We start from the raw sequence: 25963 nt of genomic DNA, 5'->3' as shown, positions 1-25963 counted from the left end.
TTGAACCAGATGACGGCCTGCTGGGAACTCCATTAAGAAGGAATAGAGTGCCGGGTGCGGTGGCTCGAGCCTGTAATCCTAGCACTTTGGGAGGCTGAGGTGGGCCGATTACCTGAGCTCAGGAGCAGTGTTGTCCCCTGGACAACACTCTATGAAACTACAAAAAGTTAGCTAGGCATGGTGGTGCGCAGCTGTAGTCTCAGCTACTTGGGAAGCTGAGGTGGGAGAATCGCTTGAACCCAGGAGGCCAAGGTTGCAGTGAGCTGAGATCATGCCACTGCACTCCAGCCTGGATGACAAAAGGAAAAAAAAGGAAGGAAAAGAGTGAGCTGAGGTCCAGGCCGGGGCTGGGGAAATTCTACAGAGTGGCCAAGAGCCCAGATCCAGAGTCTTCAGGCCCTGGTATACTTACATCTGGTCTGGTCTGACATCTGCAGGATCCCAGGGTTGTATACAGGGGGAGGGATGGGGAGCAGCACTTTCCAGACAATATGTCCCAGTTGGCAGGTGGGAGCTCCCGCCATTCTCCCAGCGTTTTGTCTGCAGGTGGCTGGCCATTCTTGTTAACAGTGGCTAGAGCTAGAGCAGACCCAGGCTATCTGCTGGAGGCGCTCACCAGCCAGAGTGGACCCATGACACCTACTGTCAAAGAGGATAAATGTCAGAGAGACGCAGCTCTTAGCCGGTCACAAAAAGGCCCCACTGCACAGATTCCCCTATATAAACATGAGGTGGGCACGAACATTATGAAACTAGGAGCTTTATTAATTAGACCCTAGAATGATGGCTTCATTTGTCCTCCCAAGAAGAAATGCATCCCCAGTCATCTGCTGGATTGGGATAAATGGAAGGAAAGGTAGCAAGAACAGGAGGGATGAAGGATGGGAGATAGAGATAAACAATGTATTTAACTGGAACAAAGATTCCTTATTAAGTAACCTTGGTCAGCAATCATATCACAAACCCCTAGAGTTAGATGGTAATTACTTTTAACTTACACCTAAACATTAAGTGAAACAGTGACGTTAGTTTTCTCTCTTAATTAAAACAATGAATAGCTTTGGTTTTCTCTGTACACTGTGTCCAAAAACACTCCTGCATTTCCTGGATGTGAATATTCCTGCCGGTCAGTGTCTTTTCCCCACCTGGCATGTGCTTTGCTGCCATGGTGTTTGTTTGCATGTTTGTTTTTGCAGAAACAATCCACGTTGGCAATATTGGTCAAGCTAAGTCCACTTGGGTAAATCCCAACTCGTCAAACTATCCTTTTTTTTCCCTTAAGAAAATGGATTATATGTCCAGAATCTGGCCACCTCTCATGACATCTCTGGCTACCACCCTGGCCCGAACCACCATCACCTTTCGCTGGGTCATAGTCATACAGCTCCAGCACCTGGTCTTCCATCTTCCACCCCAGCCCCTCAACACGGCAGCCAGAGGGCGCCTCTGAGCAGGCCAGTCTGAATGAGGCTTGCGCAGTTTTACCCCTGGGCATTTGTCTCCACAGTCGTTCAGCCTCTTGGGATAAGATTTAAGTGTGTCCAAAAATACCTCCAGAGATTTGTGCTTCCGCGTCGACTGTTAGGAGGGCTGCTGCTTCCTAAACTGTTTGAACGTAAAGGAACACAGACGAACGTCAGAAAGGGCTGGGAGAAGCTTCCCTAATCAGGAAAGTGGCACGCCACCAGTGTAGACAAAAAATAAACCACCCAATTTTAGTTTTATGAGTTGCTATCTTGTGTGTCGGTAACTGAGTCACCAAAAGTCTGTTCTCTTGATTGCTAACTCCTCTGAAGTGACCTCGGGACTTTCCTGTTATATGATGGGGTTTGGTTGGTTCTGGTTTTCAGATGAGAGTCAATAGGCTCGTGAACTTTGAACTTTATTGTGGGGTGTTGCCTTTGTGGACTAAGAAAACAGATGTTCCTGCTTCATTCTCAGAATGACTTCTAAACTAACGCTAAAGCAAATTAATACACCTTTCTTCATTATTCCATTTAAAAGGTAGAAAAGTAGATCCTCTTACTGTGTAAAAGGCTCTTTTATTCAAACTTATTATGAGGGCTTTGTTTTTAAAACTGTGTGAAGAGAAACATCTTTGTCCCAAGAGGCAGGGTGGCTTTATCTGACATTAGACACCCATTTAAAATGGCAGGTAAGAGCATGAGCAAAAGCAAAGCTTCATTCCTCGAGTGCGTGCTTTTGTGATGTGGGGGGATCTGGCTCTAGTCTGTAAGGTTATTAATTGAAATGAATGTCTCAAGGCCGCGCTTAGTGTCTCTGTCTGTGAAGCATTTTATGTGGGTGCTCTGGGGTGACTGTGAGTCCACAGTCATGTTCACAAGCCATCTCTTCTGCAGGACTGCCCTGGCTTGACGGCTGTTGGCTGGGTCCCCAGACACTCTCAGGACAAGAACTGTGTGTTATAACCACCTGCCATCTGTTGGTGCAAATTTTCTGGATTCTAGATGATGAGTCACTTACTTCTCCTGCTGTTCCTTCTGCTGCCAAGACTAATTTACCTATTGGACTTTATCAGGCAATATATTGGAATAACCTACCATGAAGCTTTGTCCTATGCAAAGTTCCTACTCCATCACTAGGAAAAGCCGGGAAGGGTTTCCTTAGCATTGCCAGAAGGTGGGGAGAAGAGCCAGTAGTAATAATGTGGGATCCTCACTCTGGGGTCCTTCACGGATAAAGCTATAGCCACTGACTTCAGTAGGGTTTGAGTTGAGAGTCCAATGGTGGGTTCATGTTTTCCTGCCAATACTTTCTTGCCAGGACACCCATGCTTGTCTTGAAGTATGGCACCGGGTAAGCCCTCAATGACCATTGGTTAAATGAATAACTAAGGTCTGTGATCCCAAATTGGGCAAGGCTGACCCACTCAAAGCCACCAAGAAGAGTACACTAGGCCAGTTGAGTCCATTTAGGACAGGGGTCCTCAGCTGCACATGCAGAGCCATCAGGAACTCGGAATTCTGATTTAGTTGGTTCTTGCCAACGCTCAAAATCAGAGTACTTGGAATGATGTGTAGGAAACATTCAGGTGACTCTTATCCAGACAAGCTAAGTGCTGTGACGGAAGGTGAGAGCAGGAGCCCCAGAGCTTCTGCAGGGGGCATCTGAAGTGTCTGGGGAGGAGGACTTGGTTTTAACAGTAGAGGTTTCCCAACGAGAAAACTGAAGATCAGGGTAACACACCCCTCTGTCCAGTTGTGTGTGGTAGCCGAGTCTTAGGCTAAAATACAAGATGCTTTCTCCATTGACTCAGTTTCACACAAGTTGATTTTTATTGTTAGCATCATCATTTTTGTCCAAAAAAATTATTATGATGGTTTGAGTCTAGCTTTATTAACATATCCTAAAATATTTCTATGCTTCATGCCTTCCACTTTTTCCCAGCCCCCAAATTCTAAGCTCACCAGCAGCAGCAGCAGCAAACCCTAAGTGCAGAAGATTCTAACTTCTTCAAGCTTGCTCCATTTCACTCAAGTTTTTCTAAAGCTTTCCTGTCTGGAAAAATTACCAAGTCCCAGGTGGGTGGGATTTTATTCTTACCACAGAGTAGGTGTGATTTTATGGGAGGCTCTTCCCCCAGCCTCCTAGATCAGAGGCAGAGTTATGTGCTTGAGTCCTGGTGGGAAGTGAAATTCCTGTACTCTTTAGATGCTGGGCTCAAGTTCCGTTGGCTGCAGTCACTAACGGGAAGAGGTGACCAGTTGTGTGGGCGAGCCCGAGGCACCAGTGGCACCAGCTGACCTTTCCAATCAAAGGAATGGCTGACCAAACCAGGATGGTATTAAGAAATTCTGTAAAACGTTCAGAAATAACCTATTCTAGGTGATCTGGGCGGTGTAGGATGCAGTTAGGATGAGGCCAGCCTTCTTCTGAGCAAACGGCAGTGGTGCCCATCTCCAATGCCACGCCTCCCCACCCTGCACCTTATCTGAGCACAGGAGGCACTTGTTGCTGGGGTAGCCATGTGTATATGCTTCTGGAACTCCTGATTCCTGCCTTCTCTTCGTGTACCCAGGAGGCAGGGGCACATACCGGAACTCAGGGCTTCTGGAGGAACAACATGCCCAGAATGTCTGAGTGTTCCCTACTCTGAATGATGATTTGGCCATAAAAGGGATCAGATGAGTGGTGGAGTCTGGCTGAACTTGCAGTAGAGGAGAACGTTGGCAAATTGTCCACATCACCACTTCGAAGTTGGAAACACAAGACCCCACCGTCTTCAAAGCAGCTCAGGCTGAGACAGGCTGATGTACTTCAGGCCGGTCAACCAGATGCTTGGGCATGTGGTCTCTCAGCACAGGCACAGCAAAGTAACACCAGACCAAGGTACCCTCTCCTCCTCCAGAGGTTCTAAGTCAGAACAGGCACCTCTGTCACAGCTCCAAAGGACATTCCACGTTGGAAGTGGGCAACACACTGGAACTGGGGAATAAAACAGTTGCTCCACCCCAGATAAGCCAAGGAGGCTGTCTGTACAAACCTGTTTAGACTTATAGGTTTGTACGTTTTAAAAACAAAATTTGATTCCATTACTGACAAAAGCAAAAGAAATCAGATTGCACTGGTTTTTCTGTTTTGGAAGAAGTCTGCCCACAGAGAGTAGCACTAGAAGTTGTAAACCTAGTCAGTGGTAAAAAAGTAGCTACTGGGCAATCCATGCTCATGGAAGCAACTTACTTTCCAGCTTTAGGACTGTTTCAGAAATGCTGATGTTTTGGGGAAGAAGACCCATTCTTCTCTTTGATGCCAGCTTACACAAATAGTAATCCCCAAGAAACTGACCGTGGGATGGCCAAGGGGCTACTTCCAAAGACGGGGTTGATGGCCTGTTTCTTTAAAATACTCGCAAGAAACACAAATGCCAGTTAGATAGTTCCTACACCCTGGATATTTAGAACTCCCAGAATCCCTCTGGGAAGTGTTTGATCCTGCATCAAATACAGAAAGGAAAGCATTGCAAGAGAATCAGAGTTCACGGTAAAGGCAAGCAGGTGTTCCTTTACCTGCTTAGTTTAGTTAGGGACCGTTAGTTTAGAAGGACCCAAAACTCTGGAAAGGAGAAGTCGTGATCACTGCTGTTTCAGGAACAGCCTTGGTAACTTGCCAGTTTATTCTGCTGGTGGAGAGAATGGAACAGCAGGAAGGGAGCCTTCTTAGCGCACTCGGCACAGATTTCACTGCTTCAGAGGACACACAGTGGAGATGAGAGTCCCAAGCTTCCCAGCTGCACCAGGTCCATATGGCACTTGAAACAGGCTGCTTGGGAGGCTACAAAGCCCGAGCATGCTCCTTGCTCAGAGACCCAGGACCCCAGCTGGCTGGCTGTGGACTCAGGGCCACCCTTCCCTGTCTTCCAGCGAGATGCCCAGCACAGACTTGTGGGGGATCCTGCACTCTTGCAGAGATTTGGTGAGGTCAGAAAAACATCTCCTGGGCACCTCCATTGTTTCAATGCTGCAGTGTTGGTAGGAGGTTTTGTTCTTCTGTTCGGCCACAGCAACAACGGTTTGCAAATCATCAGTTGGCCGGAAATGGCGTACAAACCTTTGGCCTGTTGGCGATCTGACGGCAAGCAGCAACCTTGGTTCTTGGTCCGATGGTTCCTCCATGTTTTCAGCCCTGCAAGAGCCTTGTCTCTTGAATTTCCTCTCTACAGCACAAGCTCGAGCTCTGGAATCTTCTTCACTTGTCTTCATGGTGCAGGTCTCCTCTTGGTAGAGAGCCCGGATGCTGCTCAGTTGCAGTGAGCTGGCCTTTTCAGCGACTGTTTCCACAGCCTCCTCCTCCAGGTTCTTCCTGTTGATGGAAGGAAGGACTGGGTACTTATTGAGAGAAGAGGAAGCCCCAATGGGCACTTGCTGCAGCAGCTCAGGGATCTCATCAGAGACTCTCTGGCTTGGAGATTTCGGTGCACAGGCTCCTGGTTTTTGGCTGCTTGGAGACTCATAGGGAATGGCTGGAGGCGGAGAAAATGGTATGCGACGAGAGCACACCTCCGTGCCCTGGGGTTTTTGCAGACTCGGTCTTGTTCGTCCCTTGGCAGACTTGGGCCTTATCATGTGCATACTCAGTGAGTTTGGCTGCCAAATGAGGTTGTCAGCTGCTGTGCTGATGACAGTGCTACACTCAGGTGGCGCTGTATTCACAGGGGCTTCTGTGGCCATTGCTACTCAAGACCCCTAAGGGAGCAGGAGAAAAACAGGAGGACATGGGTTAAACTTCCTGGGACTTCTAGATCCAAGCCATTCCCTCCCTGAGTGTCCAGAATAAGCACACATTTCTGGCATTGAGAAAGGGGTGCCAGCTGCAATGTATTCATTCCAGCATGCATTCATTTATTTTAGGCACCTGGGAGAGATCAGCGAACCCAGGTCCTTGCAATGTAAATTACTATAGTGAGGAGAGACAGGGGTTCAAACACAAGTAAACAGATACTTCAAAGAGTAACAACTGCTGTGAAGAAAACAGAAACTTTGTACCAGAGAGTGACTGAGGTGGGGGATTAATGCTTATTCTTTCAGGAGGGAGGAAGTTTCTGGTAAAAACCAGACAACCTGCTGTGTTTCAACAAAACTTCATTTTTGGACTCTGAAATTTGAATTTCAGATAATTTTCATGTGTCACAAAATATTCTCTGATTCTTTTTCAATGATTTAAAAATGTGAAAGCTATTCTTAGTACACGAGCCACACAAAATAGGTGACAAGGCTGGATTTGGCCTGTGGGCCGCCATTTGTTGACCCCTGGCTTATAGCAACTCTGGGCACATGCTAATTCTACAGATGTATGAGCCAGAAAGATAGAGTGATTTCCTGATGGTCACACAGCCAGCTGGTGGCAGAGCTGGAGACAGGACCCGGGTCTTGTGACACGCGGTCCTGGGTCCTCTGTACCCATACAAGCTGCTTCCTGAGGAGCAGCCTTGGTGCCCTCCCAGCACCTTACATTCTGTATGTCTGCTAGCTGTTCACTTTTTCTTCTTTTTTTTATTTTTGAGACAGAGTCTCACTCCATCACTTAGGCTGCAATGCAGTGGCACAATCTCAGTTCACTGCAGTCTCCACCTTCCAGGTTCAAGCTATTCTTGTGCCTGAGCCTCCCAAGCTGTTCACATTTCTGTCTTCCCAGGTACCTTATAGGCACCCTGGGGCCTCTGTTTGGATCTCCCACCAAAAGTCTATGTGAGGGCTCGTTAAATCCACCAGAAGCAATGAAATGAAATATGGTGGGAGGCGTGAACATTTCTCTGTGCAGACCCGGAATTGCTATACCATGACACCTCCTCTTTCATTGCCATCTTGGTGGCCACTTCACGAACACTATTACCACCACCTCCTCCTCCCAATCTCCAGTTCCATCTTTCCCCAAACATTGCAAATGTCTTGTTGGGTCCCCTGCCTCCCCCTGAATCCTGACCACCACTGTGACTCCTGCCTTCTCCACTCACAAGCTGACCTGGCCTCTCCTAGCCTTCTAAAGACCTTCTGGTGACTTCCCAGTGATACATGGTCCCAAAAAACAGCATATTTGGGTGCAAGGGACAGAGAACTGGGTGTCACATGACCTGAATTCAATTTCAGCTTCTCTGTCACTGGCTAGCTACGTGACCAAGGGGCACTCACTCTACCTTTCCGGCACAAAACTTTCCTCAACTATTAAATTAGCTAAATGATCTTCGAGCTATTACTTAAATACCTCGAAACATCAGTCTTTTTGTCTGTAGCACAAGAATAATAACATGAAATAATGTAGGTAAGGCAGGAAGCACCAGACTTACAGCATGGTAGAGACTTCATGAAATGTTAAGGGTTTTGTTTGTTTTTGTTTTTGCTTTGGGTTGTCTGTCTGTTCAGTGCTCTCTGTTAGGCTAAGTTCAAAAGCCTTACTTGTTTTGCTTTAGAACTTTCCCCGTGTCCTCAGTGATTCTACTCCTACGGAACCAGCTGGGTGAGTCCTGAAACTCACACCCGCCCTGTCCACTGCGCAGAAATGCAGGGAGGTGGACTGCTATGAGCTACCACCTATGCAGTTGCCTCAAAAACATGTGAAAAAAAAATCCTGAATTGTTCTCTTCTAATTCCACACTTTCACTTGCCTCAAATTCACTTCCTGCAGAATGATTTGCACTTCCTGCAAGTGCACTCCTTTCAACACAAAATCTTGAACAACGTAACCTGAGCCTCTCGGGCTTTGTATTCTAACCTTACCATTCTGTGCATATGACCACTGCTGCCTAATTTTAGGGAGTATCTGCTTCATCCCCATTCACCCCAGGACCAAACAAAACACAATATCCCTGTATATTCCCGATGTTCTGCTTCATTCCAAATCTTGGACAATGCTACCTTTTTAAAAAAATTTTAAAGCCCTCTATGTCTGCTGCATTCTACTCACAGCCTGAGTCTCTCTCCACTCCCATTTTCCATGTCTCCCTCATCTTTCACACCCAGTCTGGCTGCTAGTAGCTCAGGAGGCTTCTCCTTAGCAAAGTTTTGGCATCAAAAAAGGCTGCCCATCTCCTTGTTAATTTCATCTATTTTCTGATCAACTGTGAAGAATGTGTTTTTCCCCCTTTAGTCTCATTCTCAAGTCTTTCTCTGGCAATTAGCAGCTCTGCACTTTCACTCAGGATGGCAGGAGAAGGTCATAGCTGTCCAACTGTTCTGCCAAAGATAAGCCCCACAGGCAAACCCACGCCCCTCTCAGGCCACCCTCCCCACTTGTGGAATGGCTATTAATTTGCCACAGCTTCTGCAGAATTATCACAGGCTTGGCTTCCAACGCCCACACATGCCTCAGGAAGGTTTAACTGTCAGTGAGTTTGGTAACTTAGAAACCTCTTCCTTAACAACTTTGATGAGGAGAGTCATGTGTTCTCACAGGCGCTCTGCAGGGATTATTTTTAACAGTAAAACTTGAGTATGTGCATGCACTTTCTATACCTTTTGGTACTATATAATTATCCATGTTCAGGGGGTGTCATATTCAAGACACCCTGGTCATAAGATAACATGACTGTGAGCTGTCTCAGAGAAAAACCTCAATTATGACTAATTCCTAGGAACCCACTCATGGTTATTTAGAGACTAACACCTCCTTCAGGTAAAACCATTATATCCAACCTGCTTTCATAACCCACTGCCTCCTCCCGAGCGCAGGGACCATCTGTTACACGGAGGGAACACCAGCTCTCCCTAGCATCCATCACATAGGGATGGGGTGGTGGGGGAAACAGGTGTTTGGGGATCTGGGCCAACCGTGCCTTGATATTCACACCTCGGGTCCGAACTCTGCCACCCTCAGTCCAGGAAGGCTCCTAGAAGCAGCCATCATTATCCCTGCTCAGTTCATTTCACCACCTCTAGGCCTGGCAGCCAGTCAACCACAAAGTGATTTGACAAGATCTAGGCATAGGCATCTACCAAGCTGCCAAGCTGAATAGGCGAGTGGCCTGTTTACTTAAACACAATAGCTGCACCCCAGAGGCCTGCTAGGAGTCAGGAAGCAAACACTGCTAACTGTTTCCAAGAAGTTGTCAGAAGGGCAGGTGCCCATTCCTTCAGATTCGTTACCAGACCAACTAGAAAGAAGGAAATGTGGATGGGAGAAGCTAAAGCAGGGCTCCTGCTTTCTAAGGGTACCCACCAGCCACCACAGGGTCAGACCACCCCATTTCACTCACAACCCAAATCTAAGCCTACAGTACATGCAGTAAAATATAACCACCTACATACCATCTGCTGGTATATACCAAGATGCATACATTTGAATTGGTCTTTTAAAACTGTATCAGTTAATCCTATCCATTGCCATTCCCCCCCCCAACCCACCCCCACCAGGCTTTCAGGATAAAAATGCTCTGAAGAACCAACAGGAGATGGTAGTTGGCTTGAGAATGAAAAAACTCTGGTACCATTGCCAGTTCTGCCCTAAACTAATCATTAGAATACACGGTCCTATACAGAGTGCCACACTGAACCACAAGCCACCAAGTGATCAAATGTTTGGAAAGAGAACTGGAGATGATTCCAGCGTCAGAAAGGCAGGGAGGTGGTGGGGATAACTCATTTAGGTCCATGTGCCAGCACCCTAGAAGGCAACAGGCTTAAGGGGCAGGGGAGGGATCTGGGGGAGGGGTGAGAAAGAGCGTTTAGAAAGTGAGAACTGACTTAAGTGAAAGAGCACAGGTCTGAGGGAGGGTCGATCTGGTTAGGGTCTCTGCCCTGCCCGAGACTGCCATGTCCTTTTCTCTCCCAGGGTCTGTGTCCCCAGCCTGGAGGGCATGGCCCAGCGGTTGCACAGGCTACTCAGCTTCTGCAGAGCCCGGGCGTCATCCTATTTTGGTAAAGGTCAGCTCTGGACAGGCTTGCTTTGCCTCAGGGAGCAGACTTTTATTCAGGCCCCTCACCTGTCTCCAGGGGTTCGCGTCCCTGGGGGTGGGTCGCGTCCCCAGTGACCTGCAGGGGGCGACCTGCTGGGAGCTCAAGGGACTGGCCTGCCGGTCCCTGGACCTGCCAGGGGCTGAGGCGGGTTGGGCAGCCGCTCTCACCTCGCCATTCGGCTCCATCCGCCGCCTGTGCCCGGCTCTGTCCCGCTGGTAAACAGCCCTGGTCTCCCCGGCAACGCCGCGGGGTGGGGGGCCACGTGCTTCCGGCGTGACCTACCGACCGGAAGTGGCCTGAGTCGGGTGGGATAGGGTGGCGCCGCTAGGCCGGGAGGGCGGAGGCCCTGAGCCCCAGGTCAGTGGATTGCGAGCTGCCATGCCCCGCCTGGAGGCGACAAGGACCCGCAGCCTCCTTCTCTCCTACTCTTCCTAGCATCGCCTGCCTCTGCTTCTTTCTGGGGGAGAGTGTCCAGGGGAAGGAGAGTGTCCAGGGGAAGGAGAGTGTCCAGGGGAAGGAGAGCCCCGGCCTGGGCGTGGTGGAACGGGGAGTGGCCCCATTAGTATCAAACCTCGTTCGTCACCTTGGGTCAGGTCCGGACCCTTTCAGTGTCCCTGGTTTTAAAATGAGGTTGTGGGACTGATGCATTCCCGGAGCTCTGGACTCTGGGTGGATGCTTCTAGGGTATCTGTTTGAGTTTCGGGGAGCAGGGCCCCCTTCTCAGTACAGGGCTTTCAGCACCAGTTTCTTGACCTCCTCATGTTCACATCAGCCTCCCACCTCGGGGCCACATTGGGAACCTTATCAACAGCATCGACACCTCCTCTGATGGCCCCAGCCACAATCTCTTCCACTTCCAGCTACTTGAGTCACTTCTGGTAAGTTTTCCACCATCTTTGGGCTTCCTGTCCATTGCTGTCTGCTTTCCACCTCTCCATCCACCTGTTTCTTCCCCATCCTGGCCCATTACCTTCACATTCTCAAAGGCCTCCTTCCATCCGATGAAACCCCAAGCCAAATCAGTTCACCAACACATGGGTACTGAAGAAATCTTGCCAGCCACACACCTTGGTGTAACAGAAACACGGAGTCTCCAACCTCAATTAGACCCTCAGTCCTGCACTTCCATCCCCACCCCTGGGTTCTCTTTTCTTCCTTTTTGTTTTTGGAAGGTGAGACAGGGTCTCGCCCATTCACCCAGGCTAGAGTGCAGTGGTGCAATCACAGGCTCCCGAGTAGCTGGGACTACAAGCATGCACTGCCATGCCTGGCTAATTTTTAGTAATTTTTGCAGAGTGGGGTTCTGCCATGTTGCTGAGGCTGATCTTGAAGTCTTGGGTTCAAGTGATCCTCCAGCCTCAGCCTCCCAAAGTGCTGGGATTACCAGACATGAGCCACCTCACGCGGCCTCTCCTTTCTTCTCAATGGCTATTTCAAAACTTGGTTTTTGCTCCCCAAACCTCCCATCTTTCCCCCTCCCACCTCCTTCCCTCCTCCTCCTTAGAAGATACCTTTACTGCCATCTTCAGAGAGAAAATAGAAGCCATCATATGGAAACATCCTCAGCCTTCTGACATCAGACCTGCAAACCTGCCTGCCTACGCTTCCTTGCTTTCCTCACTCCCTCCAGTTCTAATGTCTTCTGATTCTCTTCAAGGTTAATTGCTCCTCCATGGGTGCTCGGACCATTTCTGGCCACACAGTCACATATACAACACCCTCACACTCCCTCTGACCCCTGATGATTCCTCCCGAGCCTCCCTCATCTGCCTAATTCCCATTCACCCTTGAGATCCCAACCTCTTGGATGAAGCCTTTCTTCCAAGGTGGAATTAAGATTTCTTCAAAAGAAGTCTTAACTGGACTGCTGTCTTACAAGCTCTGTTCTAGACTCACGGGATACACAGATGAATAATTTACTGAGAGTATCGTTAGAAGATAATGTTAGTAGACATACAAGAGCCATAGATTCAGACCAAACCAGGTTTCATGCCTGGAATCCCAGCACTTTGACAGACCAAGACGGGAGGATCACTTGAAGCCAGGCGTTTTGAGACCAGCCACAGGCAACATGGCGAGACACCATCTCTCCAAAAACAAACAAAAAAACCATAGATTCATTACCTAGCATGTGGCAAAATATTTGTGATCTGGTCTGTCCCAGACTTGTGGACACAGGATTGTGAGGGGAGCACAGTTCTAACTGTCTTACAAGAGGTTCACAGTCCAGTTGGGAGGATGCATTGCGCACTGGCAGAGTTATAAATCAGTTTATTTTCAATACAATTTGAGCCCAGGGTGGAATAGCAGGCACAGGCTGGACACAATTAAGTGCCAAGTGACTGGCACAGACAGGGCAGTTCTTTGGGGCCGTGAAAGATCATTTCAGTGGTGGTGGTTCTGCTCATCTCAGAGGGGAAGACTGTGACCCGTGGGAGTTGGTGGGGAGGGCCTGGGCTGGTCAGGCCTCTCGTTTGGCTTGCCCCCTCACTCACTCTGGTCATCCAGAAGCCTTCTGTGGCCCTCGGAATGTGTAGAAGATGGTGGTTTCAGGAGCTGCTGCTTTTGCAACTGAGTGCTGGCGGCTTATTTTTTGTTAATGATTCTGTCAAAGTGTCTTAGCAATGCTCTTCAGCCCTTCAGCGCCCACCCCTAAAAAGATTAGAGTGGATTCTTCATTAGCTATTTTAGAATCACCTAAGAATTATGCAATCCTTTGGAGAATCAAATTGGCTTCTCACCCCGCGCGTGTGTGTCTGTGTGTGTGTGTGAGCGCATGCGCGTCTATGCGCACGCCTTTGCCAGTGCACAGTGAAATGGCGGTCGGTTTAATGTCGCAGTACAGGCCTTTCGCGCTCCAGTGTTGCGTAATGCACAACCCCGGGGGAGGCAGAAGAGGAGGACAGGAAGCTGTCGGTTCATTGCTGTGACTCTGCTGTCTTTGTCCCCGACCTTCTATATAGAGGATGTCTTCAAAGAATGGACCCAATAATGGCTGGTGTCAGGCACATACGCAGAGTGGGTCTCAGGAAACATGGGCAGAGGTCATTGCCCTTCTAGCAGAAATGTGGACTCAGCTTCCTTTACAGACATGCCTTGCTCTGCTCTCCGGCTCTCTCCCTGGGCTGCAGCCAGCCTGCTCCCCAAATGGCCCCAGCTTTTTCATCTCCAGTGTCTTTGCTCATGCCTGCCCCACCTTGCCCCCTTCCTTGAAGTTAAGCCAAACTGACTGATCCTTCAAGCCCCATCTTAAAAGCCACCTCTTCTGTGAAGGCCTTTCCTGGCCACAGCCTCCCCACAAAACCTTCTGTGCTCTCTCAGGACCCCTTTGGTCCAGGGGAACATGCCCAAGATGGCACTGTGCACCCTCCCTAGGTTGGCTCCTTTCATCTGCACGACGCTTCTCCATGGAGGCATCATCGCCATCCTTTGCTTTAGAAAACAGTGGAGCCTCAGGGTTCCCCACAGTGAATGAGCAGCAGAGCAACTTTACAACCCATATCTAGCTGTTTCCACAGCCCACCCTGGACCCGAGTCCCACCCCCAAGTTCCTCACCTGCGTGTTCCCCCACGGCACTTATCTGCGTTGTCCATTGCGCTGGTTGTAGGGACCGCAGGCGTGGCCTCTAAAGCCAAAGCTTGAGTTTGAATCCTGGCTCCACCACTTGCCAGCTGAGGATCCTGGGTAAATGATTTACCTTGGCTAGATGTCCTCCGTTTCCACACCTCTAGAAGGGAGATGATAAGCACAGGATTGTTGTGAGGCTGAGTGTGCACCTCCTCCAGTAAGTTTGGAGCTCCTTGAAGTCAGGAACTTGCCTGTCTCAGAATCCCCTGCTTTGCCCACACAATGCTTACTTTGTGATAGGTGCTCAGCAAGTGAGAATAAGTTAATGATGATGGTGTTGCTGATTCCAAGTCTAGCCTTTCCACTGAGCGATCCAGCAAGCTGCTAATTGGTATCCTTCCCACCCATATTTGGCTTGGAGTCCAAATGACTTCCCCAGGGGCTGGCTGAAGGCGGGAGCCCCAGTTTTTCAGCAGCTTGTCCCCACAGAGTGGCCCCATTTTGAATGAGTGACTTCTAGATTTCAGAGTCTATACCCAGTGTCCTGCTCTGCCTGTCCTTGATCTCATTAGACATGTGGATTGAGATCATGGGTAACCTTTAAGCAGAAGGCGAACCAGGTGGATAGTCTAGTAACAAGGCCAAGAGGCTGACAATTAGTCATGGCTCCTGTGATCAGCTTCCTGAGGGGACCTACAAGAGGGAACTTTCTGGATGATGAAACTTAACAATGGGGATACACGCTGAGAACTTCATTGCTAGGTGATTCCGTCATTGTACAAACATCGTGGAGTGTGCTTACCCAAACCTAGATGGGTCTCGCCTACTACACACCTAGATGATATGGTGTCGCTTACTGCTCCTAGGCCACAGACCTGTACAGCCTGTTATTACTCTGAATACTGTAACACAGTGGCAATTGTAGCACAGTAGTATTTGTGTAACCAAACAGATCTAAACACAGAAAAGGTACAATTTAAAATACGGTATAAAAGATAAAAAATGGTATGCCTCTAGAGGCAGCTGCAATATAATCTTATGGGACCACTATCATATGTGTGGTCTGTCATTAGACGAAAATCTCCTTATATGGTGCGTGACTGTGCCACGGCTTTTTATGATTTTCCCTGTATTGCTGGAAAATATCCAAAAAATGTATAGCCTACTTTCCAGTCTTGTTAAGCAGAACACATCAAACTCTGGAACTTGCCTTGGCTACTGTTGACCAAGTGTTTTCACCTTCAAGAGCTTGTTGAATCTTGCCGGCATTCTGTGGGGGGCTAGAATCACTGTCTCCACCTCCCTGGTGGAAGAAGCTGAGGCTCGGATGGTTTAAATCTGTCAGGAAGGGGCAGAACAGCTCCAGCCCTCTTCTTTGACGTGGCTCCTGAGTTAATCGCCCTCCACCCTTGCAGTTTCTTGCACAATGCTACCCTCCTTGGCAACTCACGGTCAATAATTGTGCTCCAGGTGCACTATTTTGATGTGGATAGACCCAGCTGCCCCAACACACAGTGGCCCAGGCTCCTAGGCTTCATTGTTTATCACTTTAATCACCCCCTCTTACCTTCCTGTAAGAAAGAAGCCGCTCTGACACCATTCCTCTGCAGCTGCTGGACCTGAGAAGTGAAGCCGAGCAGCTTCTTAGAACTGTGTCTAAAATAAGAGTCGAAGAGTATAGTGATACCTGCTTTGCTGCTTGGGTTGTTTTGGGTTTTGCCTTCTCGGTGTTTTGGATAGGCACCGAAGCAAGAGAGCTTTCAAAGGTTAGGAGGGCCAGCTTTGGAGTCAGACACACCTGGGGTTAAGTCCAAGACCTGTCAGTTTGCAGGGTAAATGACCTGACCTCTGCCAGCTTCAATTACTCTTATTGGTAAACTAGAATTAATTGTATATGCCTCATTGGGAGGGTTCAGAAAGATTCTAAGAGAATCCTAATTCACTTCCTGTGCTTAGCCTCCTGTTGGTACTCCAGGGGCTGCAGGGATTGTTTTTATTTCTGTGACTTGAAGTATGATAAGACTATTTATTCATTCATTCATGCCTCAAATATTTATTTACTGCCCATCTTTCCATGCCTAGTTTCCTTATTTGCCAAATGAGGGTAATAATGGCATTTATCCAGCTGGGGGATGTAAGATTTAGTGAGTAAATATATGTAAAGTGCTCAGAACCCCTGCAAGGCATAAATAACATAAATATGATATATACATTAGCCATCATCATCCTTAGTGCTAGTTTGCGCCAGGCACTGTGCTAGGAAGACACTGGGGATAAAGAAGTGAACAAAACAGACATGACCTCTGTCCTTAATGAGCTTGCAGGCTCCATCCATCTTATTTTCTCTATGGGAAGAAAAGCCAACCAGTGTTTCATCACTGTTGATGAAAGCTGAATTGATGGGTCCAGGAAATGACCCAGACAGTAGCTCCTAGGGACTGCACAACTTGCTGGCTGCTGCCCTAGGGGCTGGCATGGGAGGCAATGCCGTACTTTCTACATTCGTGCCCCTCATCCAGCCTCTGGCCCTCAGGTCCTGTGCTCCTGGTTTAGCTTCAGCACAGTCCTAAGCAGCCCCCGATGACTTGTCAAATGGAGAGAACCATGCCTGAATCATAGCTGTGAAGGTCAGTGCATGAAAATGCCCTCAAACCTTCAAAATGCCACATGAATGTCTGGGCAGGGAGACTGGCAAGGGGGAAGAGCACTGGATTTGGAGCGAGGGACCAGAGTTTAAGTCCTGGCCCACTTCGTAGCTGTGTAGATTTTTTCAGGTTACTTCCCCCTCTCTGAGACTGGGTCTCCTCTGTCAAATGTGAATGCGATAGAACCTGCCTGGTAGGGTTGCAATGAGGGGTAAACAGGAGCAGAGCATAAACTTAAGGGAATTCAAGGCCTTCTCAGATGCCACCTCCCTTGGGAAGCTTTCTGTGACCGTCCCAAGAGAGTTCACTGCTCCTTCCTCTGAGCTCAGAGACATTTATTTATGCAACAACTGGAGCAATGCTCATTACTCCACATGGATGCAGATTGAGCTCCCTAGAAACAGACTCTGACACAAAGAAGTATGTTGCTGGGAGACTCAAGGAGACACAGCTGTCGGGAAGTGAGCAAGGGGAGACTGGGGAGAGGGGGAAGCTGACACGGAAGGGAGAAGTTGACAGAGGGAGAAGCTGACACACAGTGAAGAAACTGGTATAGAGGGAGAAGCTGGCACAGAAGGAGAAACTGACACACACAGAGAGAAGATGACCTGGGGAGAAGCTGACACACACACACACACACACACACACACACACACACACACACACAGAAGCCAACATAGAGGGAGAAGCTGACACAGAGGGAGAAGCTAACACACACAGAAACCGACATAGAGGGAGAAGCTGACATAGAGGGACAAGCTAACACACGCACAGAAACTGACATAGAGAGAGAAGTTGACACACAAGGGAGAAACTGACAGAGGGAGAAGCTAACACACACACACACACACACACACACACAGAGAAACTGGCATGGAGGGAGAGGGTGACACACAGAGGCAGTTGCTGAGGCCACAGGGAGCTCTGGGGCCAGGACCACTTTTCAGAGCTATCCTGAAAGAGGCAAGGGATGGCCTTTTAAACTATCACCCCAGCCAGGGATTGGCTAGAGACCCCTCTCCTGTCTTCTCTGGGAGGGTCTAAAACCTTGGGCCACACAGTTCCTGCAGCAGAGGGTGGTTCCCAGTGAGGAAGGGTGTCAGCAGCACCTGTATCCCAGTCCTGAAGAGGGATGCATGTGGGAACCGGTGGAGAACCAAACATAGACTTGCGCCCACATGGGGCTTTGGGGCTGTATTCTGTCTCTATTTGGTCTCTCCAGCCAGCTTGGTCGCCTTCCTTGGGTTAGAATGTTCTCATTAGAAGAGCTCATAGTTGGTGCTTAATAAGAGTCTATTGGATTTCATTACCAGTAATGCACCCAGGTCCCTTTCTTTGTCTCTCTAAAGTGTCACCACCTGCTCGTTCAAAAGATCTGAGCCCCTTTTTCGTGAACTAAACCTGCACATGACTTTTTTTTTTTAGATTCAAAAGAGAAAAAGGAAGCAAGCCCGTAGAGACAGAACCTAATTAAAAACATCCCTTGCAGCAGCTGAAGTGAAGGCTGGCTGGGGCCAGGCCTGGTCAGGGCCCAGCCTCGCAGCATCTACCAGAATTTTGCCAAAGCAGGAAGACAGCAAAGACACCCTGATTAACTCTCCCAGGGATGCAGCGGGGTGGTCATTTTGAAATTTTCTGGGATGCTTTGCCACTAGGTGTAAATTTAGCCCAAGCTCTGCACTGCCAGATTCTCTAGGTTCAACCAAGCAATTGTATCACACTCCAAGTCCTGACATTACCGAATTTAGCCTGATTTATGATGGGACCTCTAAAGACCACTTTATGTGGTATGTAAAGAAAGCCATTGACTGATCCCTGGCAGCTCCACGGCAGGGCTGCAACCTGCATTCTTCTCTGCTGTTCTGATGTGGGTATCATGACCAACACTAATGAGAATATGAACCCTGTGTTTACCTGTGACTGCATTTTATAGTACAAAACAGTTTTACTTTCATTATTCCAGCAGGTCCCACAGTGGGTCCACTACGTAGACAGCTATGTGATCGTGAGAGTTTGTTCAGCCTCTCTGGGTCTCAGTTTACCCATCTTCCAAATGATAATAGAACCTCTAAAGGAGTTGTAAGGATGAAACCATGTAATACCTGTGAAGCCCTTAAAATTTCTTAATAAAGAATTAATAAAGGCTTGAAATTATTGATAGGAATTTCTAGTCTCACTCTACAGAAGAAACCAAGTTGATGAATAAGAATCCTGGGTGTCAAGGAAGAAAAGCACTGTGGGTCTAGACGCAGACCAAGCTGGGCGTTCCTGTGCGGGACTTCTATTACGAACCGCATAGATGCCTTTCCAACTCGGGAACAGAGAAATACAGACTCCTCAAAAGAGAGGGGATGGTGTTGCCAAAGAAAGAGATTTGAAAAGAAAACAACACTTGCCTTTTAAAACCATGGAACCCTTCTTATTTTTATATGTTCAGGTCTAAATGCCAGAAAGGGTACCATATTCAAAGGAAATGAGATTTGAAAATGATCCCTTTGAGTTCTCTGCCGAGGGCTTTCCAAGGTGCTGCAGTCAGGGTTTTGCACTTAAATACCCCTGCCTCATTTTAGTCATTTTGCCCCAGAACAGAGGCTCAACTGGGAGACCCCTCACACACAGGTGAAGGTGTGGCCGTGGCACCTCAGACCTCCTGGTCTCCTCAGGAATGAAGGTCATTGCCATCCTCCTCCTCCTCCTCTCGTGATGTAAGTAGAGAGCTTGTTGGGACAGCAGCAAGCTACTCTCTTTTGTCTATGTCAGTGGGGTGGGGGGCTTCTCCAGGTGGCACCAGGTGAGGGAAGTCACAGGTCACTCAGAAAAGAATCAGAAATGGAACTGGTGCCCACCAATGTCCTCTTGCTTCTGTTTCTGCTATAAAATGGGCTGATCCGAGTGTTGGGATTTTTTTTTTTTTTAGATGGAGTCTTGCTCTGTTGCCCAAGCCCGAGTGCAGTGGTGATCTTGGCTCACTGTAACCTCTGTCTCCTGGGTTCAAACAATTCTCTGCGTCAGCCTCCTGAGTAGCTGGGATTGCAGGTACCCAGGGATCCTATAAAGTGTCTAGGAAATCAGAGGTTGCTAACCATTTGCTAGAAAGGGAGTTTGACCACTATTTTACCCCTCTCACCCCCAGGAGTATGTTTTCCTTTGGATGCTAGTAGCTTTTATTTATATCTAGCTAATTTAAGAATGATTAATGCTTATCAGAAAGATATTTTTATGGTGACTTATGGGATAATTGGTAGTTATAAGTCATTGCTGCCAGGAGAGCCCATTGCTTACCTCTACAAAGTGAAAAAGGACCAGTTTGGGGTCTGTTGGAAGACTCATAGACTCTTCTGCTGGATTCGTTGAGTGGAGGTTTGCCCAGATCCACTTTCTTGTCTTCTGTTTCAGCTGAGTCACAAAAACTTTTTTTTTCTTTGAGATGGGGTCTTGCACTATTGCTTGGGCTGGAGTGCAGTGGCGCAGTCGCGGCTCACTGAAACCTCTGCCTCCTGGGTTCAGGAGCTACTTAGGTTCCCAGCTACTCAGGAAGCTGATGCAGGAGAATCACTTGAACCCAGGAGACAGAGGTTGCAGTGATCCCAGATCACTGCCCTCTAGCCTGAGCAACAAGAGCGAAACTCCATCTCAAAAAGAAAAGAAAAGAAAGGGTTATTGTGAAAAGACATCAGACAGCAGAGACATGTATAAAATGAATGTTGCCTGTTTCTCTCTCTTCCATCCCAATCGCCTAGAGATAGCGTTATTAATATAGTTTATTTTTGAGACACATAATTTTGTTATTATCCCCCTGTTGGTGGACATGTGGGTGGTTTCCAATTTTTGGATGTCACAGATGATGCTTCAGCAAACCACTTTGTGTATGCATTTGTGCCCACTCCCATAAGCCTCTTGGAGAAGCAAAAACAGCTGAGTTCATGTGTACTTGCCATTTTTAAAAAAAGAATCGAGGATACCTTTCCTCCCTTTAAAGTATTCTGTTTCTCCTGTGAGACTGCAAAGGCCTGATGACATCTGCAGGGACTGGCATTTCTGGCTCTGAACTTTTCCCATTAATGTTGCATCAGACCCGAGGGTGTTTCTGCCTAGGACGGTGGTTTCCTGGTTGGAGGGGGAAGACTGTGGTTGACAGGAGAGCCTTGTCCTGAACCTCATGGAAACTGGGCATTCATCCGGGTTAGCAAAAAACTAGCTGTATTACAGATGCAGATCTGAGCCTATTTGCTTCCCCAGGAAAGGGGTGATGATTCCAGTCATGCCTGCTTGCACTTCATTTTGGAGATCTGGTGATACTCCGAACGCTAAGCATTCTAGTAAGGGGAGGGGACGTCAAGGCAGCATCGTGCTCATTGCAACTGTCCTTCTTCCTTGTTTCCTCATCGGCAGTGGCAGCCCCCACCCACAGCAGCTTCTGGCAGTGTCAGAGGATGGTCAAACACATCACGGGGTGGAGTGCCTTCTTCTCCTATTACAGATATGGCTGCTACTGTGGGCTTGGGAGCAAAGGGATCCCTGTGGATGACACTGACAGGTGGGTGCAGAGGCTCTGAGGCCACCTATCATTTCTTTTGCATTAAAGTTCATGCTCGAAGCCAGAGAGAGGGTTTTAGGAACAGAAAATGACTCAGGCTAATGGAAGGAATAACTGAAGGGGGCTCTGAGGATGGGTCTTGAGAAACCCAGTGTCAGGGCCAGCTTCTTGAGTGTGTGTGTGACCTGTAAAGTTTTGCAGGGGCTGGCACTCCTAAGGGCCTAAATGTGGTTTACTGCTCTGCTGCCACCATCTTGAAATTCTTAATAAAGGGCCCCATGCTTTCATTTTGCTTTGGCCTCTGCAATTATGCCATCGGTCCTGCCCGGAGCTCTGGAAGCTGTTTCATCCTCATAGTAAAAGTGCTCTGCTTTCAGCCCTCCAGCTTTTAGGACTATAGGCACAGCACAACTGACTCACTAGGCCTAATTCCATATTCTGGGAGACAGAACCCAAGTGCCCCACTTCGGAGAGGTTGTCCATCTGGGCGAGGTTGCATGGCACAAACCTGGCTTCCAGGCCTACTCTAAAGGATGGGGGTGGGGGAGTGTGAGTTCCTAGAAAAAGTAGAGGTGGGTGTCTCCTGGTGAGTATATGTGTGGGGAGGTAGGAAACAGGACAGTTTGCATGTCATTTCATTTGAAGAAATAAGAAAGTGAAATGTTCCTTGCCACATTTAACCTAGTGTGGAGAAATATATATGTCCCCACAGTGGGGCCTTAAATATCACTCCTGGAACTCAAGTCTCGTGGGTTGGGCTCATGGAACCATGGAAGGACCTCAGAGCCCTGGAAGGGCAACTGACACTTATGAAATGCCCATTATGTGCCAAGCACTGGGACTGGTGATTGGCACATGAACCTAATTGTGTGTGTGTGTGTGTGTGTGTGTGTGTGTGTGTGTGTGTGACATGGAGTCTTGCTCTGTCGCCCAGGCTGGAGTGCAGTAGGGTGATCTTGGCTCATTGCAACCTCCGCCTCCTGGTTCAAGCATCTCGAATAGTTGGGATTACAGGTGCCCGCCATCATGCCCAGATAATTTTTGCATTTTTGGTAGAGACAGAGTTTTACCATGTTGGACAGGCTGGTCTCAAACTCCTGACCTCATGATCTGCCTGCCTCAGTCTCCCAAAGTGCTGGGATTACAGGCATAAGCCACTGCACCAGGCCCCACATGAACCTAATTTAATTCTTACAGGGAATGCACAAGATAGTGATACCAGCCCATTTGACAGGTGAGGACAGTGAGGGCCCAAGACCCAGAGTTGCTAAACCACCTCCCAAAGGCAATGCAGCTTCGAAGGGGCAGAGTTAGGACTGAACAAGAATTTGCCGATTTCAAAGTGTGTCCCCCCTTCCCTGATGCTCTGTGCCTCCCCTGTCAAAGTCCAAAGGCTGATTCAGAATTGAACATCACTGGCCAAAGCTGATCAACAGCAGAGCCCTCACTTGCACATGGCAACGGTGAGAGAGGGAGACCGAAACGTTTTACTTGAGCTTTCAGGCCTTAGAATCCAGGCCTTCCTGTCCCTTGCGCAGTGGTTGAGGACATGGACTGAGCCCAGATGTTATTTCTCCTCCAGCCACCTCTGGGTGCCATGAAAGCAAGGACTACCTCTGCTTTTTCAGACAGCTGTCTCCTCCGAGACCATCACAGTGCCCGGCTCATGGTAGGTGCTCAGTCAAAAGTGTGAAATGAATGAATGGACCTAGATTTGTGTCCTGGGTCTATCATTTTCCAGCTGCCTAAGTTTGGGAAATTGGCCTCTCGGAATCTCATTCCCTTCCCTACAAAAGGGCAACAATTATTTTACTTCATATGTTTCTACGAGTAGCTAATGAGATAGCAACAGATACTAGAAAGGGCTCAGGAAATGCTACTGGTTGTTTTTATTATTTTATTTTATTTTTTTTTAGAAGATGGGGTCTCGCTCTGTTGTCCAGGCTGGGGTGCAGTGACTCCATCACAGCTCACTGCAGCCTCCATCACCTGGGCTCAACCAGTCCACCACCCTCCTGAGTAGCTGGGACCACAGGTGGATGCCACCATGCCCAGATTTTTTTTTTAATTAAAAACCACAGGAGGTCTCCCTATGTTGCCCAGGCTGGTCTCAAACTCCTGGACTGAAGCGATCCTCCTGCCTCATCCTCACAAAGTGTTGGGATTGCAGGCATGAGCCACCAGGACCAGTTTTAATATTGTTGATAATTCACCTCCCTGCCTTCAATGCCTTCTTGCCTAGAGGAGGAGGCAGGTGAATGCGTTCCAGTCCCTGGATAAGGTCCCCCAGCAAATTCCCAAGGGACCGACTCCCGGGCACATCCCTATCTCCCACTTGTCTCACCCCAGATGCTGCCGGGCACATGACTGTTGCTACGAGAAGCCGAAGGAGTCCGGCCGCCAGCCTGTGCTGAATGGCTACAGTTCCACACCGTCAATGGCACCGTGGTTTGTGAGTAGCTTCTTCTGTAGGGAAAGGTCTTCGAACTTGGGCCTTTCCTTAACATTCACCTCCTCTTTGACCCGGTGATCTTTTAGAAAATGAAATGCTTCCAAGTGCTTGGAAGGAGGCAATCCTGAGCTGCTTCCTGACGCTGCAGAGCTTCTCCGAATGTCCATGCTCATCTTGCCCTGGCCTCTCCCGCCCGTGAATGTATCTCCTACACTCTCTGGGGGCCCAGAGCCCGGTAGATAGTACATGCTCCATAAATACTTGCTCACTTGGGCTTACACTGAATGTTGAAGCTTCCCTTGACAACTGTTACTGTTGAGAACATGTTTCCTTGTTTCTGTCATGTGTTAACAAAACGACTCAGCTGTCCTCCAGTTGGACAAATATTTATTAAGGACGACTGCATCTCAAGCACCAGGATAGGTGCTGCCAGGGCCACCAAAGCAAATAGGTAAGAAGAGCAGGGGGACTCACATGTTACTGAGACCACTCAAGGACAAGGGCAAGTGGGCAGAGTGCCCTGCAAGTGGGGGGTGGCCTTGGCATCCAGATTGTGTTCTGGGGCTGGTAGGGTATGGGTATGTGCAGGGTAATCCTGGGCTAGACAGCAGGCACATTCAGAGGCACCCAGTGGTGGCCTTTGGTGAGGACCATCCTTTCCAGCAGAGCAGGGAGGGTCCTGGGGTCCCAGGCTGGGAGGGTGAAGAGCACTGAATAAACACGTGGCCCGTTACAGCATGTGGCTCACTTCCTGCCTGGCCTCATGGGGTTGTATGAATCACTTTCCTTCCCAGGCATATTTATTCATAGCTGTGAGTGCGTCTTGGAGTTCCTCTGTTTCCTCCTGAGGTTAGGAAACTACCATCTCTCTGCCACTCATCCCCTAGGGCAGGGGATACGTCCTCCTTCCCAGAGTGGGTGCCAGAGCTCAGACCCCTGGTCTCCCGAGCTCCCCCCACCCACCACTCCAGCTCAGCACACACCAAGACCCAGAGTTAGGACTGTGAGGCTCCTGGCACCAGCCATGTGGGTTGGGGGCTTGGCCTCCTGCACCGAGAGGAACTGCCTCAGCCCACTGCTGCCAGCACGTGGTTGACAGGGAAAGAACCCTATTGTGTTCCCTGTATGAGCTCAGGGAGACTTCCTGGGTTGGAGCTCTCTGGTGTGGTCCTTCTCAGGCCTAAAGCAAAGCGTCTCTTCTATGATACCTCCAAGGCCACGTTCAGGAGAGGGGAAGGGATCAGGACCTGGTAAGAAGGATCGGGAGACGGGACTGGAGAAGGAGGCCTCCAGGGACTGAGTTTCCCATGCCTCTTCCCACCTGTCTGCGCCACAGGGGTGGGGACGCCCCACTGGCCCAGCCCAAGCCTCCACCCTGGGCTCCCGTGGGCTGGCTGCACTCCCCAGGGAACCTTCTCTATTCAATGCTGTTCACCCTCCAAGCCCAGGACCCCTGGAGATGAGAAAGAGTGGAGCAAAGGTTGAGGGGCAGAGGTTGGAGCCCCAGGCGGTAACACTGCTGGGTGGTGGCAGGAGGTGCCAGAGGGGCTGGGACTTGGACCACAAAGTACCTGGCCTGAGCTGTGCTTTCTTCTCATGTTGCCCCTGCAGAGCAGAAGCAGCCAGTTGCTCCTGAAGCCTTGACCAGGGCTCCTGAGTCCAGAGCCCTACTCAGGGCACTGGTGTGGTGGAGGCTTCTGCATCTAAGGTTTCTTTTCCTCTTTGCTGACAGCACTGGGTCAGCAACCCCTTAAGAAATAAAACCCCTCTCCTGGCCAGCCGCGGTGGCTCATACCTGTAATCCCAGCACTTTGGGAGGCTGAGGCAGGAGGATCACTTGAGCCCAGGAGTTCAAGACAGGCCTGGGCAACACACTGAGACTCCTGTCTCTACTAAACATACAAACAATTAGCAGGTGTGGTCGTGTATACCTGTAGTCCCAGCTACTCGGAAGCCTGAGAGAGGAGGATCACCCGAGCCCAGGAGATGAGGCCACAAGGAGCTGTGATTGCGCCACTGCACTCCATCCAGCCTGGGCAACAGAGTGAGACCCTATCTCAAAACAAAACAAAACAACAACAACAAAAACAACTGTTTCCCTAGCCTAATTGCACCTCAGTTCAAAGAGCTGCCCTGCAAGAGTTAACCAACTCCCTAGCCTCCCCTGAGTTCTGAAATCCTGCCCCCAGGCCTGGTCCCAGGTTGCCTAGCAACCAGGGGCTGCTCTGGGATGCAGTAGGTAAGCAGGGAAGGGAAAGGAAGAAAGCAACTTGGTCTGTCCATGACTCTAAATGTCACTGAGCGATCAGTGCAGAGAAAGGCCTGTCACCAGAGCCCAGGGCCCAGTTTGCCTGG

General features: G+C 49.1%; 2 protein-coding genes across 16 annotated transcripts in view; one reads left to right on the top strand and one right to left on the bottom strand.

The window, feature by feature from the left end:
- Window positions 1–744: 744 nt before the first annotated feature.
- UBXN10 (UBX domain protein 10) lies at window positions 745–15608 on the bottom strand. Of its 3 annotated transcripts, XM_035307993.3 has the most exons (3): window positions 15542–15608; window positions 13963–14134; window positions 745–6203 (listed from the first exon to the last, which is right to left on the bottom strand). In XM_035307993.3, the coding sequence occupies exon 3, from the start codon at window positions 6186–6188 to the stop codon at window positions 5355–5357; it is 834 nt and encodes a 277-aa protein (XP_035163884.1). In that variant the 5' UTR covers window positions 6189–6203; window positions 13963–14134; window positions 15542–15608; the 3' UTR covers window positions 745–5354. The 3 variants fall into 3 exon arrangements, with proteins under 3 accessions (XP_035163884.1, XP_008998800.1, XP_008998799.1); XM_009000552.5 differs by lacking the exons at window positions 13963–14134; window positions 15542–15608 and adding an exon at window positions 10433–10627; XM_009000551.4 differs by lacking the exons at window positions 13963–14134; window positions 15542–15608 and adding an exon at window positions 10574–10627.
- Window positions 10694–25963, top strand: part of LOC108592529 (group IIC secretory phospholipase A2) — a 28103-nt gene continuing 12833 nt past the window's right edge. For 3 of the 13 annotated variants that reach the window (XM_078330620.1, XM_078330619.1, XM_078330616.1), the window contains exons 1-6: window positions 10694–10763; window positions 11179–11284; window positions 19204–19324; window positions 19537–19655; window positions 21012–21156; window positions 23506–23608. In XM_078330620.1, the coding sequence (XP_078186746.1) occupies window positions 21053–21156; window positions 23506–23608 (207 nt within the window). In that variant the 5' untranslated portion in view covers window positions 10694–10763; window positions 11179–11284; window positions 19204–19324; window positions 19537–19655; window positions 21012–21052. Of the gene's footprint in view, window positions 10764–11178; window positions 11285–19203; window positions 19325–19536; window positions 19656–21011; window positions 21157–22738; window positions 22826–23505; window positions 23609–23694; window positions 24060–25963 lie in introns of all 13 variants that reach the window. The other 10 variants (XR_013519836.1, XR_013519830.1, XR_013519837.1 and 7 more) reach the window with 8 other exon arrangements.

The sequence above is a fragment of the Callithrix jacchus genome, chromosome 7 (genome assembly GCF_049354715.1).
Source record: "Callithrix jacchus isolate 240 chromosome 7, calJac240_pri, whole genome shotgun sequence".
NCBI classification, from domain to species: domain Eukaryota; kingdom Metazoa; phylum Chordata; class Mammalia; order Primates; family Cebidae; genus Callithrix; species Callithrix jacchus.
Note: the sequence above shows the minus strand (reverse complement) of the source record. Positions and strands in the feature narration are given on the sequence as shown.